The sequence below is a fragment of the Phacochoerus africanus genome, chromosome 11, assembly GCF_016906955.1.
Source record: "Phacochoerus africanus isolate WHEZ1 chromosome 11, ROS_Pafr_v1, whole genome shotgun sequence".
Classification (NCBI taxonomy): Eukaryota; Metazoa; Chordata; class Mammalia; order Artiodactyla; family Suidae; genus Phacochoerus; species Phacochoerus africanus.
In genome coordinates, this window is record NC_062554.1 from 1,913,686 (window position 1) to 1,930,144 (window position 16,459).

General features: G+C 54.4%; 1 protein-coding gene across 12 annotated transcripts in view; it reads right to left on the reverse strand.

Moving 5' to 3' along the window:
• Positions 1–2,867: 2,867 nt before the first annotated feature.
• PPFIBP2 (PPFIA binding protein 2) overlaps positions 2,868–16,459 on the reverse strand; it is a 147,810-nt gene continuing 134,218 nt past the window's right edge. For 9 of the 12 annotated variants that reach the window (XM_047753413.1, XM_047753412.1, XM_047753405.1 and 6 more), the window contains 9 exons: positions 11,213–11,363; positions 10,865–10,976; positions 10,526–10,614; positions 10,141–10,263; positions 8,397–8,522; positions 7,560–7,748; positions 6,353–6,529; positions 4,298–4,363; positions 2,868–3,250 (listed from right to left, as the gene is read on the reverse strand). In XM_047753413.1, the coding sequence (XP_047609369.1) occupies positions 3,179–3,250; positions 4,298–4,363; positions 6,353–6,529; positions 7,560–7,748; positions 8,397–8,522; positions 10,141–10,263; positions 10,526–10,614; positions 10,865–10,976; positions 11,213–11,363 (1,105 nt within the window). In that variant the 3' untranslated portion in view covers positions 2,868–3,178. Of the gene's footprint in view, positions 3,251–4,297; positions 4,364–5,863; positions 6,530–7,559; positions 7,749–8,396; positions 8,523–10,140; positions 10,264–10,525; positions 10,615–10,864; positions 10,977–11,212; positions 11,364–16,459 lie in introns of those variants that run through there. The other 3 variants (XM_047753415.1, XM_047753407.1, XM_047753406.1) reach the window with 1 other exon arrangement.

Here is a 16,459-nt window from a genome sequence, read left to right on the forward strand (position 1 = left end):
TCGGGTCCATCTGCCTGGAGTGCCTTCCCCCTCTGGCAGCCCTGAGGAACCTGTTTTATTTTTCAGAATTCAAGTATCACTTCTTCCTTGGAGACTTTCAGTCCCTTCCTCTAGCCACCCATTAAAAATGACAACTTGCTCTCTGAAGCTATAGATACTTCCGTAACATTCAGCACAGTCTTACCTGAAACAGGTTTATATTCCCACATGGGACCAGCAGCACCCGTGGGGGGTGTTCATGCCTGTACCTCCAGTGCTCCTTAGTGTAGCACGGAAGGTACTTAAGCTGCACATATGAAGGAGTGAGTAGTTCAACTTACCATGGATCTCATGGGCCATCTGAGGACCACGATTGGGTCCTCCTGCTGTCTCTACAGGAACCCACGCATAGCAGGTACATGATGAGTTTGTGTTAAGGGTGGGTGTGAAAAGGGAGAAAGGTGAGCTAGGAAGTGCTTGGGCTCAAGCACACACAGCCCCAGGGACACAGGGGACCTCCAACCATAGCACCAGTGAAGGCTTCCTGGAAGAGGCTGAGGCTGTTCTGAGCCTCAGAAGGCAAGATTCAGCTTTGTGACAAGGTGTAGGAGAAAAGTACATTCCATGGTGAGGGAAAGGCAGAAGCACAGGCTAAAGTTCATGAAGCCTGAAGGTTCAAAGGGTCTTGAAGATGTTTTAAAGAGATGCAAAGAGATTTCCATACTCTTGGGTTGGAAAAATTAATGTTAAAATGGCCATACTACCCAAAGCAACATACAGCTTTAGATTGATCCCTAGCAACTTACCCATGACACGTTTTCACAGAACTAGAACAAATAATCCCAAAATTTATTTGGAACCATAAAAACCCAGAATTACCAAAGCAATCATGAAGAAAAAGAACAAAGCAGTAGGCGTATCTCTCCCAGATTATACTACAAAGCTACAGTAATCCCAACAGCATGGCACTGGCACAAAAACAGACATATGGCTCAATGGACTAGAATAAAAAGCCCAGAAATACACCCATACACCTACTGTCAGTCTCTTCAGCAAGTGATGTTGGAAAGCTGGACAGTCACATGCAAATCAATGAAGTTTGAACACACCCTCACATCATACACAAAAATAAACTCCAAGTGGCTTCAAGACTTAAATATAAGTCATCACACCATGAAACTCCTAGAGGAGAACATTCTCTTACATAAATCATACCAATGTTTTCTCAGGTCAGTTTTCAAAGTCAATAGAAATAAAAGCAAAAATAAATGGGACTTAAACTTACAAGCTTTTGCACAGTAAAGGAAACCATAAACAAAACAAAAAGACAACCTATAGAACGGGAGAAAATATTTGCAAATGATGCGACTGACAAGGGCTTAGTCTCCCAAATATACAAACAACTCATCAACAAAAAAACCAACCACCCAATCAAAAATGGGCAGAAAACCTAAACAGACATTTCTCCAAAGACAACATACAAGTGGACAACAGGCACCTAAGAAAATGCTCAACATCACTAATTATTAGAGAAACGGAAATCAAACCTATAATGAGGTATCACCTCAGACCAGTCAAAGTGGCCGTCATTAAAAAGCCTACAAGTAACACAGGCTGCAGAGGATGTAGAGAACAGCAAACGCTCCTATACCGTTGGAAACGCAAATTGTTGCAGCTATGATGGAAAACAGTATGGAGGTTCCTCAAAAGCTAAGGATCCAGCAATCCCACTCCTGGGCATATATCCAGACGAAACTGTAATTCAAAAAGATAGGCGCACCCACATGTTTATAGAAGCACTATTCACAAGAGCCACGACATGGAAACAACCTAATGTCTATCAGAAGATGAATGGATAAAGGTGATAGGTACACTTTTATCCAATGGATTACTACTTGGCTACAGGAAAGAATGAGGTAATGCCATTTGCAGCAACATGGACGCAACTAGAGGTTATCATACTAAGTGAAGTAAGAAAGAGATACCATATGATATCACTTATTTGTGGAATCTAAAATATGACACAAACCTATCTACAAAACAGAAACAGACTCATGGACAAGGAGAACAGCCTTGTGGTTGCCAAGGGGGAGGGAGTGGGAGGCTGGGGTTATGAGCAGGTGTAAGCTACTATCCAGGGAGGGGATGAACGAGGCCCGAGCACCACATCCAATGTCCCACAATAAACCGGACGGAAAAGAGTATTTTAAAAAGTGTATATATATCTATGTATACCTGAACCACTCTGCTGTAGAGCAGAAATTAACACTACATTATAAAGCAACTAGAATTTTAAGAAAAGGTCGAGTGCTAAGGCCGTTGAACACTAATCTTTGGTAGCTGTGGAACGGAGGCGTTCTTAGCAGGTACCAGGATGCAAACATCCCTCTGGGGATGGTGGGGGGCCGAGGGGAGACCTGGAGTCCAAGTGGGAAGGAAGCGTGAGGGACCAAGGAGAGAGACCAGCTGTGGAAACCAGACAAGAGGGGAGGGGCCGGGTCTGCCACACGGAGAAGAGGAAGGGACAGGACTGGGGGGGGAAGATGACTGGGAAGGGACCGTGGGGCCAGTGTTTGGGTACCTCTTCCTGAGGGGGACATACCGGAGATGTGTTGCCATGGAAATGCTGCACGGGGTGGGTCGCCAAGGGCCTTGCCCTGGGGGAGCTGTTTGATCTGCCAATTGCCTCTGAGGCTCATGAGGGAAAGGCCCTGCTCAGATGCTGGCAGGCTCACAGCCGGAGGACCTGAGACGCCACTGCAGCCAAGGGCAGCAGGAAGTGAGTCAGCCCCTGTCGGGTGCCTGGGAGCGGGGACACGACGTGGGCTTCAGGGTGCAGCAGCCCAGCGAGAGCCCGTGGCCACTCACCCCACTCAGAACATTCGGAATCTTTTTCCAACAAGAGCTTTTATGAACTCACAACCCTCCCCCTCTGGTGGCAGCGCCCCACAACCGTCCCCAGGGACAGTGGGCATCTCCGTCTGCACGGGCATCTCGCTCCCCTCCCTCAAAAGCGGCCTGCAGTCCACGTGCAAACACACGAAAGTGCCAAAGCTGTGAGCACAGCACCCGTGGACCCCTCCTGACACCGGCTCCACCGCCCGGCTCGTCCTGTCCACACGCACGTAGGAGGCGCCCTGCAGCCCAGCCGGGGACCAGGCTCCCGCAGGGGCCTCTCCAGCCCCTCAGCCACAAGGAGTCAGCTCCAGTCCTCAGCGCTGGGGGCGGCCAGGCGGGCGTCGGTCAGCAGCCGGTCTTGGCTGAGCAGAGTCTGAAAGGACACGGCCGGAGGCGCCGGTCAACAGCATGTTTCAGTCAAGGCCACCATGTGGCCTCTAGAGGAGAAGCAGCGGGGCCCTGGCTGTGGCCTGACCCAGCACCTTCTAAGTCCACGGGGTCCCAGGGACCCCACGTGTCAGGTCAGAAGAGACAGCACAGTCGAGAGCTGTTCCCACCCCAGAGGAAGGTGCTGCGGTGAAGGCCACTAAAGGCTTGTTAACGTGATCGGGGCAGGACTGGATGGAGGCATCTCAGTGTCCGAGCCAAGACAGAACAAGCTGAACAGATTGTTTGGGTTCAGGGAGACCCCACGACCCAGGCTTGGCGTGGGATACTGCCTTCTTCGAGGCCTCAATGCATCAGCCAAGGACAGCAACGAGGCCTCAACAGGGACAGACGCTGGGGCCGGCAGGTTCTGTGTGGAGGAGCCGTCCAGGAACGGACAGTCCATCCTGTTGACTGGCCGCCTCCTGCCCGCTCGTCCTCCTACCAGCCTTGCAGGAGGCTGTTATCAGCCCTGCCTGATGGACAAGGAAGCCAGGGCTCAGAGAGACAGGGACTTGCCCAAGGTCCCAGCAGGGACCAGGTCAGCCTCCCTCACACGGCTCCTCTCCCTGGAACCAAGCTACTTCCCCCAGGATTTGTCCCCTGGGCACGCCAGGATGCTCACATGTCTGTCACGTCCGGGAAGGGAGAGGCGTGATAGGAAATAGGGCAGAGCAGGGCTTTGGGCTGATGAGGCAGGGGACCCAGAGCCGTCGAGCCTCTCGGCTTCCTCAGCAGCCCAGGGTCTGGGAAGAGGGCCTGCGACCTCACACACTTTCGCTGGTTTGAGCCCAAGGCCAGCAGCAAGCCAACAAAGTCCAGCAAAGGCCACTCAACCGCTTTCTGCCTCAGGGCTGGTGTAGGCTCCCAGCCCACTGGCCCCATCCACTCTCCCCCATCTGCAGCAAGCACGGCTGCCCCCGGCCTCGGCAGCACCGCACTCCCAGGGCCTCCCCGCACCTACCCGGCGGTGGAAAGAAGGTCAGAGTCCTACCGTGAGGCGGTGAATGTCTTGGGAAAGGAGCCCTATCTGCGTCACGGTGCCCTCTGAAGGTGCCACCTGTAAAATGGGCAGCAACCTGGTCAACACCCACGGCCTGAGCTCGTGGTGCACAGAGGCGGCATGCGAGTCCTGCTCGGGCGTGCTCCCCGAGAGAGCGGGCAAGGACTGGGCCAGGCCCGCTTCTGTCCCTCGGGAAAGGCACAGCTTCCAGTGTCCCACACTGTCACGCACACACTCCTGCGTCCCCAACCTGGCGCCGGCACTAAGGGGGCACAGGAGCAGGACACAGACAGGGCCTGTCGAGCAGCGCTTGAGCACAGGTTCAGGGCTCCAGCTGTGCCCAGGAGCGAGGAGCGGCACGGCTGAATACACTGACAACTTCTGGCACCAGCAGGAACCCAGACAGGTGCCCAGGGTGGGAGTAGCTGGGCGTCCTCGAGGAGCAGCTCCCGGGGCTTCCTCACTTTAGGGAGTCCCTAAACCTATGTGGACGTCGTGGATTTGGAAGCATCTTCTTGGGGCCACCAAGGGTTACGGGCCTTCCCTGAAGCTGGAGAGAATTAGTGACGTAACGGTTCCAGGTGGGGTGTGAGAGCAGGCGCATGAGAAGACTCTCCCACCAGGACACAGAGCTCAGACATAAGGGACAGAGCCCACAGTGTGTGGCTCTAAACCGCAGCATGCAGGCAGAAGCCTCGGGGAGCACCTGTCATTCAGTGGTGCCAGCCCAGGCATCAGATGGCAGCCATGCCGGCTGCCAAGCCTGTGCCCTCATCTCCCGCTGGCTGGACTCCAGGGGAGGCCATGGCCTGAGCGGCTGGTAGTTTAAGAAGCAAATTTTCACATCATCTCCGTTTGGAACAGATCAGCGTCCAGGCGGGGGTCACGAGGCCCTGCCCCAGCCACCAGACTTAGGACACTGCTGTCCTGCCTCTGCAGGTGAGGCCCTGGGGACCCAGCGGAGCCGAAAGCTGCGCTGGGGCAAACTGGAATCTTACGAACAGGAGCCCAGACTGGCAGGTGGCGTCCGCTCCTCAGCCCTCGGCCAGACCGGCCCGTCTAGAAGACCCATCAACAGTTAAGTCTCCAAACCAGGAGAATAGGTCCATTCCAGCTCTGCCAACACAGGCCAACCCTACAGGGCACGGGCCTGGCTAGGTCAGTACAGGGGAGCTGGCACAACACACGGAGAAACAAACGCAAGGCCACCTGGTCTCCCCACGCCCTCCTCACTAGGTGGCCCAACCCCTCGAAGCGGACACCAACCTCCCCTGGGGTCTGAACGACAGCCAGGCCTCCAGTCGGCACGGGAGACGCGAAATGCCTCTGGGCCTCACACCACACAGTGGAGCCCGAAGCAAGGCCACAGGTCTCCTCTGAAGGATCGGGGGCCCGCCTCCCTCCTCCCCCACCCCTGCCCCCCGCCCAGGACACCTGCCAGTCCTGACCCAGCTCAGCGGCGTCGGCTCTGGAGCTGCCCGAGCAGCAGGACTCGGCCTCCCGCTGGCCCAGCTCGCTTCCTCAGACAAGATCACCAGAGACGGGCTGCAGGGCCTGCTCGGTACATAAACACGGCTTTATTACGGAGAGGCGACTGCCTCTGCAGGAAGGATGCTCCCTGGTGCCAGCCTTCTGGTCTCAGCCAAGACTGGCCACAGGCCTAAGGCACTTGGGATCGCCCTCAACTGGGCACAGCCGGCGGCCTGAGAGCCCAGCCTCCCGGAATTGCCCATGGTCTCTGGCCCCGTCGCCACTGGTGCTGAAGGCGCACGTCCAGCCTTACTGAAGATGTACGAGCGTCTTTAGGTGTGCTGCCTCCTGAGTCCCCAAGCCTGGCCCCTCGGCACAGGTGCAGCCCATACCTGGCCCCCTCGGGGCTCAGAGACAGACCAGCCCAGGCACATGCAACGGCCGGGACGTGCTCTGGGAGGCATGCACACACGCAGGGGATCAGGTGCAGTTACGTGGTGACACACACGGTGTTACTGTGAGCTCCCAGGACCACAGGCCGCACAGGTGACAAAGACATCAGCTGATCTGTCCCACCTGGTCCAGCCCGTCCAGTTCGGGGCCATCAAGGGGGCTGAGGCCCCGGAAACCACCGTAGACCATGTGACCGTCCGCGACCCCCTCGCTGGGCTCCATCGGGCAAATGTAGTCCGTTGATTCATCGAACTTCTTTTTTCTTATGTTTCCAAAATGTGAGAATCCCAGTTTTCTTGGCTAAAAGAGCAGATGCGAGATTATGAGAAATTATTAAGCTGGTTTGCAGCCACCGCTGACACTGCGTTTCAGAGCAGGCCCCTGAGCAAAGGAAGAGAGCAAAGGGCTTCTGGAAAAACTCTCTTAGGAAAACAGAGCTCCTGCAAGCATGGCAGCAGGGACGCCAACAGGTAAATCGTCTCCAGCAAGGAGCTGCTGCTTCAAGGCTTCGTCCCCAAAACTCTTGCCCTGCTTTCCCTGCATTCCCAGAGGATGCTGTGGTCCACGCAGGGGACACCCCTGCTGTCTGCTCGTAGCACCTCGGGAAGCCCCAGCACAGCCCAGGTGGCCCTGCCCCCGCTCCAGCTCCCCCCAGCACTGTGCCTGCATCTCTCTCCCCAGCACACTGCCTGTCCTGCTCCCTTGGGTAGGAGTCTGGGCATGGACTGTAGCTGGACCTGAAGCATCAGCGAGCTGCTGGGGACGGGCCTGCCTGGTCTCCAGAGATCCAGTTGGGGTGTATCGTCTGAGGATGGTGTGGCTCGAGCAGGGGGAACAAACTTAGTGGGACGCAGAGAGTCCCAGGGAGCATTGCTGTGCTTGGACAGCCTCGGGACCTCTGGCCGCCTGTGTGCTGGCCACTTCCACAGCACAAGGCCACCGGGGCACTCCCTGAGTTGGCAGGACAGCTGTGTCCAGGACACCACATTGCTCGTGGCATGCAGGTGGGCCTGCCCAAAGGGAACTTGTCTGCTTTGCAGAACGCGTTGAGGCAGCCCTGGGGGACCAGCTCCCAGGCACCGGAGCCCGGACGCTGCCTGCGCATTTCTGCATGAAGGAACCTGTGTGCGCTTGGACTCAGAGGGGAGGGAACTGGCCTAACGCAGACGAACAGATGGTGAGAGCAGAGTCTCAGGGCAGAAGCCAAGAGTGCCTCCTCATCCAGGCAGGCCACTGGGGTTTGGTCTCAGGCAGCGGGGCAGGCAGCCCAGCCCAACACGAGGGGCAGAGGGCAGGCCTCCGCCGACCCAGGAAGGGCCCGGCAACTCACCCGGACTTTGGCTGTGGTGGTCAGCGGTGTGTAGGAGGGTGAGGTCATTTTGTCCCGCTTCTCCTGTTCAGCCTCCGGGCCAATCAAGGCACTGAATTTGGTGGTTAGGTGGCGTCTGAGGAGCGTCTTTTGGGGCGGGATATTGAGAAGCATGGCCAGCGTGTCCCCCGTGAAGCGTGGCTCCAGGATCTAAGAGGAAACCACAGACAAGACACCTAGTGACACTCACCAGGGGTGGCTCTGGGGGAATGACACAGAGAAACAGGCCCCTATGGGGCGGGGTGCCCCCAGGGCAGGGGCTGGGGCTCGTCCACTTGTCCCGTGTCCCAGGCACACAGGGCCCAGCTCTGTGACCCACCAGCAGAGCCATGACCTCCCAGACAAGGCTGCCTCCCAGGGAAGACATCCGAGCCACCCCTTCCTCATTTCTCTGCTGGCGCTGCCACGTGACACATCTGAGTGGTGACCCTGGTCACAGCAGGGCAAGCACAGAAGGCGTTTGAGGGGCCTCCCCCCGCCCCCCCCCGGCCCCGCCTTCCTCCAGCTGCTGGTTAATGGGCGAGTCTCCTGCGGCCCCTCTGCCCTGGACTCCTCAGGGCCTGAGGCTTGGGATGTCTTTCCGGAAACCATCTCGTCTCCATGAAGCCTACTACACATCAGCCACAAATGATCCAGTTATGCTCTGAGGCTTCCATTTATGCAAGGGGTTCAGATGAAATACTACTTTTTCCTGGGTCGTATGTGCAGCCCTTAAGACAGCAGGTTCTGAGTACCCCGATGGGAGGTAGGGGGAGGCAGATCACCGAGGCAGGCGGGCCAGCCCACAGAGCCACTCACAATGAGACCTCCGTGGACGCCACTCCCACGCAGGTTGGGTGCATATTCCGCCAGGTCCACGGACCGCAACCACTCCATCACCCTGTGGTTGGACCACTGCACGACTTCCGAAGGCGAACGGTTACTCTGAGACAGGGAGGAGGAAAGTGGAGAGGTCAGGCCTGCAGGTGCAACCCCGGCGCCTGGGCATACCCCAGCCCCGGAGGCCTGGTAAGGTGACTCTCATGCCCACTGACCCGGGCGCCAGGCCAGCCGCCCGAGAGCCTCCGACACGGAGACATGGGATGCCAGAATCGCATCGCTCCCTGACTCTGGTGACTGGGGGCCAACACAGGAAGGCAGCGTGAGTCCGTGATTCAACACAACCTGAGCATGGACCATCAGTCCCGAGCTGAGTGTGTCACAGAACCAAGACCTCCCTGGTGTGGCCCGATGTTTCAGGAGCACACACACCAAGATTCTCACGAATGGAGTTCCCATCGTGGCGCAGCGGTTAGTGAACCTGACTAGTGTCCATGAGGACGCAGGTTCGATCCCTGGCCTCGCTCAGTAGGTTAAGGACCTGGCGTTGCCATGAGCTGTGGTGTAGGTCGTACATGCAGCTCGGATCCTTCGTGGCTGTGGTGTAGGCTGGCAGCTCCAGCTCCAATTTGACCCCAAGCCTGGGAACCTCCATATGCCGTGGGTGTAGCCCTAAAAAAAAAAAAAAAAAAAAAAGAAGAAAAAGTGTCTCACAACCGAGGGCCCTCAGGTGCAACTGGTCCTCGCAGTGCCCACCACTGACCCTGACGTGGACGCTCTCACGGCATCTCTGTCGACCAGGGAGAAAGAGCAGATGGGGCGAGGTGGGCATTTCTACCGCCGGGGAAGAGGGGGTGCCCTCACGGCAGGGCTGGACCTAGCTTCCAGGAACGTGGGGTGTGACTGACAAGCCCGAGGCTTTGGGGCCCACCAGGACGCCGAGGCTCACGGAACGTCATCAGGGAGTTAATTCTCCAGGATTTGGGTGTCTTTCTCTTTCTTTTCTTTTTTTTGGCTTTTTGCCATTTCTTGAGCCGCTCCCGCGGCATATGGAGGTTCCCAGGCCAGGGGTCGAATTGGAGCTGTAGCCACCGGCCTACACCAGAGCCACAGCAACGCGGGATCCGAGCCGCGTCTGCGACCTACACCACAGCTCACGGCAACGCCGGATCCCTGACCCGCAACCTCAAGGTTCCTAGTTGGATTCCTTAACCCCTGAGCCACGAACTCCCAGGATTTGGGTCTGTTACCTCCACTGCCTCTGGCAAAACCCGGGTCCCCTGTGCGCCCGGGGCTGGAGTGGGCTAATTCGGCACCCAGGCGTGCAGATCTACTCTGGTGTCTGGTTCCTCACGGCTCCTCTTCCCCTCTCGTCTGCCACTTGGACACCCCTCTTTGTTTCGTCTTGTCCCTCCCCCTGCTGCACTCCTCATCTCCCTCAATCACTACGACGGCTCCGAGAGACCTGCTATTACTGTCCTGCGGCCCACGGCCCCCGTCTCCCCAAGGGAGGTGGCAGCTGGAGGTCCAGCGGCTGCTGGGGGACAACAGGGCACAGACCACGGCGGAGCTGGGACCCCTGAAGCCCCTGCAAAGGCGAGAACCCACAGCACCGTGGTCTGCGATGCGGCCACTTCTGGAGGACGTGGTTCTGCTTTCCCCACACCTGACCTTCCAGGCGTCCTGGCTCGGGGCCGCCTGCGCAGGTCGTGTCCCGCCTCACCTCATCCGCTGGCCGCCGGTGCAGACAGTGGGGGTTGAACTTGTTGACATGCAGCACGTGAATGGCACATTTGATGCTGAGATGATGTAGCTGGCTGGTGACTTTCAGGAAGAGGAGATCATTCTGGAAGAGAAGCACTTTGGCGGATGAACAACAAATGCCCCGGGAGGCTGTTCCCCAGACCAAACACAGGCCGTCCACCACGCGGGCCAGGGGCACGCACCCCCGGCGACCGCTTCCCCAGCACAGCGCTCCAAGTCTGCGGCTTGGGCCCTCGCGTGGGACAAACGACACTGTTTGATTAAGACCTCAAGGGCACAAGGGAGGGGGTGGAATCGAGTTTAACCGCCACAGGGCCGCGGCGTGCTGGAGGAAGAAGCCTCACCACCGTTAGGTACTGCAGCATCCGCCCGTCCACGCGGGATTCGTGGAACTGGTCTTTGTACTGGGGTAAGCCGATATCATCGAGCCAACCTACAGGCACCGGAAGGACAGGAGGACGGGGACGAAAAAGAAAAGGCGGCAGCAAATCATCATTTTGAAGGTCCCGCTGTATCTCCCCCCCCCCCCCCCGTTAGAGTTGTTGTGATTATTGATATTGATGGAGAGCTGATTTCACCGTCGGGGCCCCCCGAGGAGACGGCCGCCCCAAGACACACCTTCCCAGGGAAAGGGTCACCCTCGGGAGCCGCCGGAAGAGTGACACACAGATGCCCATCCTTACGTGTGACCCAGATGTGGTCCAGCAGGGCGGACTTCTCCTCCTGCTTGGCGTTGATGGCTTTCACTGCTAAAACCAGCTTCTTCCTGTGAAGAGGGTGCTTAATTCCCAGCTCCTGAAAGCGAGAGAGGAAGACAGGCGGGATGTCTCGGCAGTGGCCTGGCTCCCAGAGGACGCTGTGCTGGCGGGAGGGCGGTGGCAGCAGACTTCTGCCCGGCGCCCTGGGGTCTACCGGCAGCGACAGGGAGCACCTGCGCCCTCCTGGGGGGTGGAGAAATGGGGGGGCCTCACCTCCCCACGCCCTGGTTTGGGAAGAAATGGGAGCCTCCTCGCCCAGCGCCCAGCCCTTACCTTTTCCATGTCCTGAGGGGTGGCGGTCAGCAAAGTGTGGCCAGAAGTCACCCACTGCCTGGCAAAGATGACATACTGGGCCAGGCCAAAGTCCTCCAGCCACGCACACACGCGCTCTGTGCTCCACTGGGCGAAGGGGGCGTTGGCGTCACTGGGAAGAAGGAAGCAGCGCGGCCCTGTGAGCAGCGCCCCACAAAAGAGAAGCTATGGTGCCCAGATGGAACCTGCCCCCCGGGGATCCAGCTGAGCAAAATCCCACTAGGAGGCACTCATGTCAGGGAGACCCTAGTTTTCCAGGGTAACACCTGGCCTGAATCTCAAATGAGCAGCTGCTGAGAGCCTGGGGCAGTTAGTTACATGTTCCCAGGAGGCCACATTCACTCGTGCTGTCACACACACACACACACACACACACGCACGTCAAAGCCCAGGGTTGAGGCCCCATTAGGATGAAGAGCCACAAACGAATTGTCTTACATGGGGTTTAATGTCATTTTTAGGAAAATGCTTATAAAACCAGGAAAAGGGGGTCCGTTCTCTAACATTAAAGAACAAAACACACGTGGAGTTCCCATTGTGACTCGGTGGAAAGGAATCTGACTAGCATCCATGAGGACGCAGGTTTGAGCCCTGGCCTTGCTCAGTGAGTTAAGGATCTGGCATTGCCATGAGCTGTGGTGTAGTGGTCACAGACACAGCTCGGATCTGTGGCTGTGGTGTAGGCCGGCAGCTGCAGCTCCAGTTTAACCCCTATCCTAGGAACCTCCATATGTTGCAGGTGCAGCCCTAAAAAGACAAAAAAAAATCAAACAAAGACCAAAAAAACACTTCTGGTTAATAGTTAGTGCCTTATTTACTAATGAAACACTAGGCACATTCAAGTCAATAGAAAGACAGTATTTTATTTTATTTTGCTTTTTAGGCCTGCACCCGCAGCATATGGAGGTTCCCAGGCTAGGGGCTGAGTTGGAGCTGTAGCCACCGGCCTACACCACAGCCACAGCAATGTGGGGTCTAAGCTGCATCCACGACCTACACCACAACTCACAGCAATGCCAGATCCTTAACCCACTGAGCAAGGCCAGGGATCGAACCCACAACCTCATGGTTCCTAGTCAGATTCATTTCCGCTGCACCACAACGGAAACTCCAAAAAAGACAGTATGTTTTATCAGCACTAACACCAGTCTGAGAATTGTAGTGAGTACAAGAGATAAAATAAAAAGCATAGCTATTAGAAAGTAGGAATAAAAGAAAGCCGTTCTCTTCAAACGATACGACTGCCCACATAGAAAACCCAAGAACACTCGGGAAGATGGCTATAGTTATAAACCACACACAAGGCTCACACACGCCTGTATTATCTGTATGACCTACACAAGTCAATTTTCTATATACCATCAAAGCACAGATGCTAACATTTTTGTTAAAACTGTAAATTGGTGCAACCACTGTGGAAAGCAGTATGGAGATGCCTCAGAAAACTAAACATAGAACTCCCATTTGATCCAGCAACCCCACTCCTGGGCATCTACCCAGAGAAAACCATGACTCGCAAAGACACATGTACTCCAGTGTTCATTGCAGCACTATTTTCAATAGCCAAGACATGGAAACAACCTCAATGTCCATCGGCAGAGGAGTGGATCAAGAAGATGTGGTACATAGACACAATGGAATATGACTCAGCCTTTAATGGGAACGAAATACCGGCCTTTTTAGCAACATGGATGGACCTAGAAATTATCATGCGAAGTGAAGTCAGCCATACAATGAGACACCCACATCAAATGCTTTCACTGACACGTGGAGTCTTAAAAAAGGACAGACTGAACTTCTTTGCAGAACAGATGCTGACTCACAGACGTTGAAAAATTCATGGTCTCCGGAGGAGACAGTTTGGGGGGTGGGGGGATGTGCTTGCGCTGTGAGATGGAAATCCTGTGAAATCAGATTCTTAGGATCATTATACAACTACAGATGTGATAAATTCATCTGAGTAATAAAAAAAAAAAATTTCAAATCTCACTCACAGCAACCAAGTATAAAACGTCTAGGAGCTGCCTTTAGAAGCGAACTGTGGGTCCCGTGTTCCTGTTTGGGGGTGCGGTAGGGAGGTGGTAACAATGAGACCTCAAACTGAGCAACATGAAAAAAGAGGCATGAATAAATGAAGAGCTAGATCAAGTTCCCAGACAGGAAGCCTGGGTATTACAAAGCCGTCAATTCCGATAACCACATTAATTTTTCATTTAAAGTGTGAATGTAACGACAGACTCGAAATCCCAAGTGAGTCCTCTGGTTGCGGCGAGGTGGCCTGGAGGCTGACGAAGCAACTTTATTTTTGTTTTTAAAAATAAAGGATGATTCATGGAATACAGAAAACAGCTCTTCTACAAGATTCCTTTCAAGCGCGTATTCCTAAAATGCTGGGTTAAAAAAAAATTTATTGCCCAGATGAGGCATTAAAAAATTGCTTAAAGATGAGAATTCCTTAAAGGGCCAGAATGAGTGGAGAACGTTCTAGAACAGCTGCTGTCGATGATGCGTCCCTTTAGAGCAGGTGCTGGCCACAGAGTCTGGAGCCCGGGTTTTAGTGGATCATGAGTAGGTACAGATTCAGGTTTTGTGACACCAGGAAGTCATAGAACTTATAAACCTGGGGGTTGGGGGGGCCTCTTTAAGAAAAGTACACGATTTGAATACGAGGTGAGGAAACAATGTTTAGACTAAGAATAAAATGACCCAAAAACTACAAATCTAGTCACACTGAAAAGCATCCTGAAATCCAGAAAGGATGCTTTTATCGATTACCTCCTAGCCGTACTTCCGGAGTGCTTTCCCTTGCTGTTTGGGTCCACACTCTCTGACTGCTGCCCTCTCTGCCAGCCAGGGGACTGGTGCCAGGATGCTCAAGTCCCTCACAAGAAGTGGCACGGATCCCCCGGTCCTCCTTGTCCTGCTCGCAGGTTCCACACCCAAGGAACGATGGAAAGGAAACCCAACCCACAGCTGTTGGCAGGTGGGGGCGGGGCTGTCTTTCCTCCCAGAAGGGTGAGTCCATCTGCTTCCAGCATGATTCCTATTTTTGACCTTAACAGTGTTTCTATTACATGCTGTTCAAGCCGTCTAGTGCCAGTCTGAAGTATTCTTTGAATTGACACGTATGTATGCATGTATGTCTTTTTAGGGTTGTGCCTATAGCACATGGATGTTCTCAGGCTAGGGGTCAAAGTGGAGCTGCAGCTGCCGGCCTACACCACAGCCACAGCAGCACAGGATCCAAGCCATGCCTTTGCCCTATACCACAGCTCACCGCCTCTCCAGATTCTTAACCCACTGAGCAAGGCCAGGGATCGAACTCGCATCCTCATGGAAGGTAGTCAGGATCATTACACCAGAGCCACAAGAGGACCTCCCTGAATTGACGTTTATGTAAGTAATGTCCTTGCGGCTGTTGCATATCACGCAGCCTTATCTTGGTCAGTGTCAGCACATCATGTAAAATCGGCAAGAGATTTTCGTCTTTTGCCCCTGTGTTCACGATCCACTTTATATGAACAATTTAGGAACCTGTTCACTCTTCAAGTTTGGAATTTATCTGTTGCGCTCGGTAAATTATTGGTTTTGGTTTGATCATGGATTTTTTTGGCTCATTATTTTTCGTAATATCAGGATAATTCATTTCAATGCTCAATTTTACTTCCTATTAGTTTTTAATTTCCTTTACTTTTTGGTTTCTGGGAATTGGCAAGAAACAAATAGTGTACATATCCGGGATATTTTCAGTTCTGGGAGGAAAGAAGTGATTTTGAGATCAGAATTTGCTCTGTCCTAAAGACCTTTTGAAGCATCCTAGAGCCCTGCCGCTCCTCTACCCTGACCACCTTCCCGCTTCCCGCACTGGGGACGGTCTCTGCCCCCTGGGCCTGTGCTGTCCCCACCTCTTCAGCTCCTCTCAGTGCCAGGGTCCCCAGAGCTCGTCCAGGGCCATGGCTGAGCATGCTGCTGAGTAATTTAGACATGACCAGAAAGGACTTTCGCATTCAGCCAAACCACGTGCTTTACTGACATGGTCCGAAGCATCTTCCCAGACGGCAGTTAAAATAATCAAGTGGATTGAGCAGGCCAGTCCCGCGGTGGAGGGGGAACAGAGGGCGCTCTGACAGTCGTATGCGTCCCAATAGTAAGCGCATCTCTGGAGAGACAGCAGCTCTGTTCTGACCAAGCATCCCAGACACCCAAGTCGCCTGCCTAGGGTTGCACGAATCTGACGAGTGAAAAACACTCCACGGAGTGGCTTCTGGTTTGTATATTCCACACGTCCTTTCATTTTCCACGACCCCACACTTCTGAAACCAAATGCCAGAGGGCAAGTTCATCTTGGTACACGATCTCTGCCTTCGCATCTCGGGATCAGAGCGCTGAGCACACTGGCACGCTGGCAGGCATTTTTACAGCAGGACAGCTACCTGACCAAACTCACTGTGACTGCAAACCACATAAACACCCTCCGACTCATCCCAGACTAAATGGATGCCCAACGCAACTTCCCCTCAGCCAGGTCTCAAACTTGTCCAGTTATTCCAGCCTCATCTGATACTAGGCAAGGTGTAGACCAAAGGAGAGTGGGAGTGAAGCATCAGCAATCTTCAACCTGTTTGTGGGAGTTCCCTCTGTGGCCCAGAGGGTGAAGACCCAGTGCTGCAGCTGCAACACAGGTGCGATCCTTAGCCCGGGAATTTCCACATGCTGCAGGTGCCCACCCCAAACCCCGACCCCTAAAAAACACCGTTTGTGCCCTCAATACCTTACTTATGAAAATATTTCAAAACACATGGTCTTGTCAACACACTGGTTACACCCTCTCTGGACCATAGGCGGGACCTGGGCAAGAAACGGACCTTGAGGCCCACGCCTCCTTATATCCAGGAGGGACATGACACTGACCACGAGTTTGGGAGAAAGGCAGTAAAATGGGGCCAGAGGCAGGAAGCAGTCTGACCAGAGATCCCTCCTGAGCGAGCGTCCCTGAAGGGAATGTATTCTGGGGACCAACTCAGAAAACCCTTCCACAAAGATCGCATCCAGGCATGTGGCTTTAAGTCCAGCTGACCTCAAATTCATACTCCACTTCTTCTTGGGAAAAAAACAAACAAACAACTCTCCATACACCAAAACAAATCCCCAAACAGATGCTTTTTAAACTTTTTAAAAATCACTTTTAAAACTCACAGTTTAGGGGTG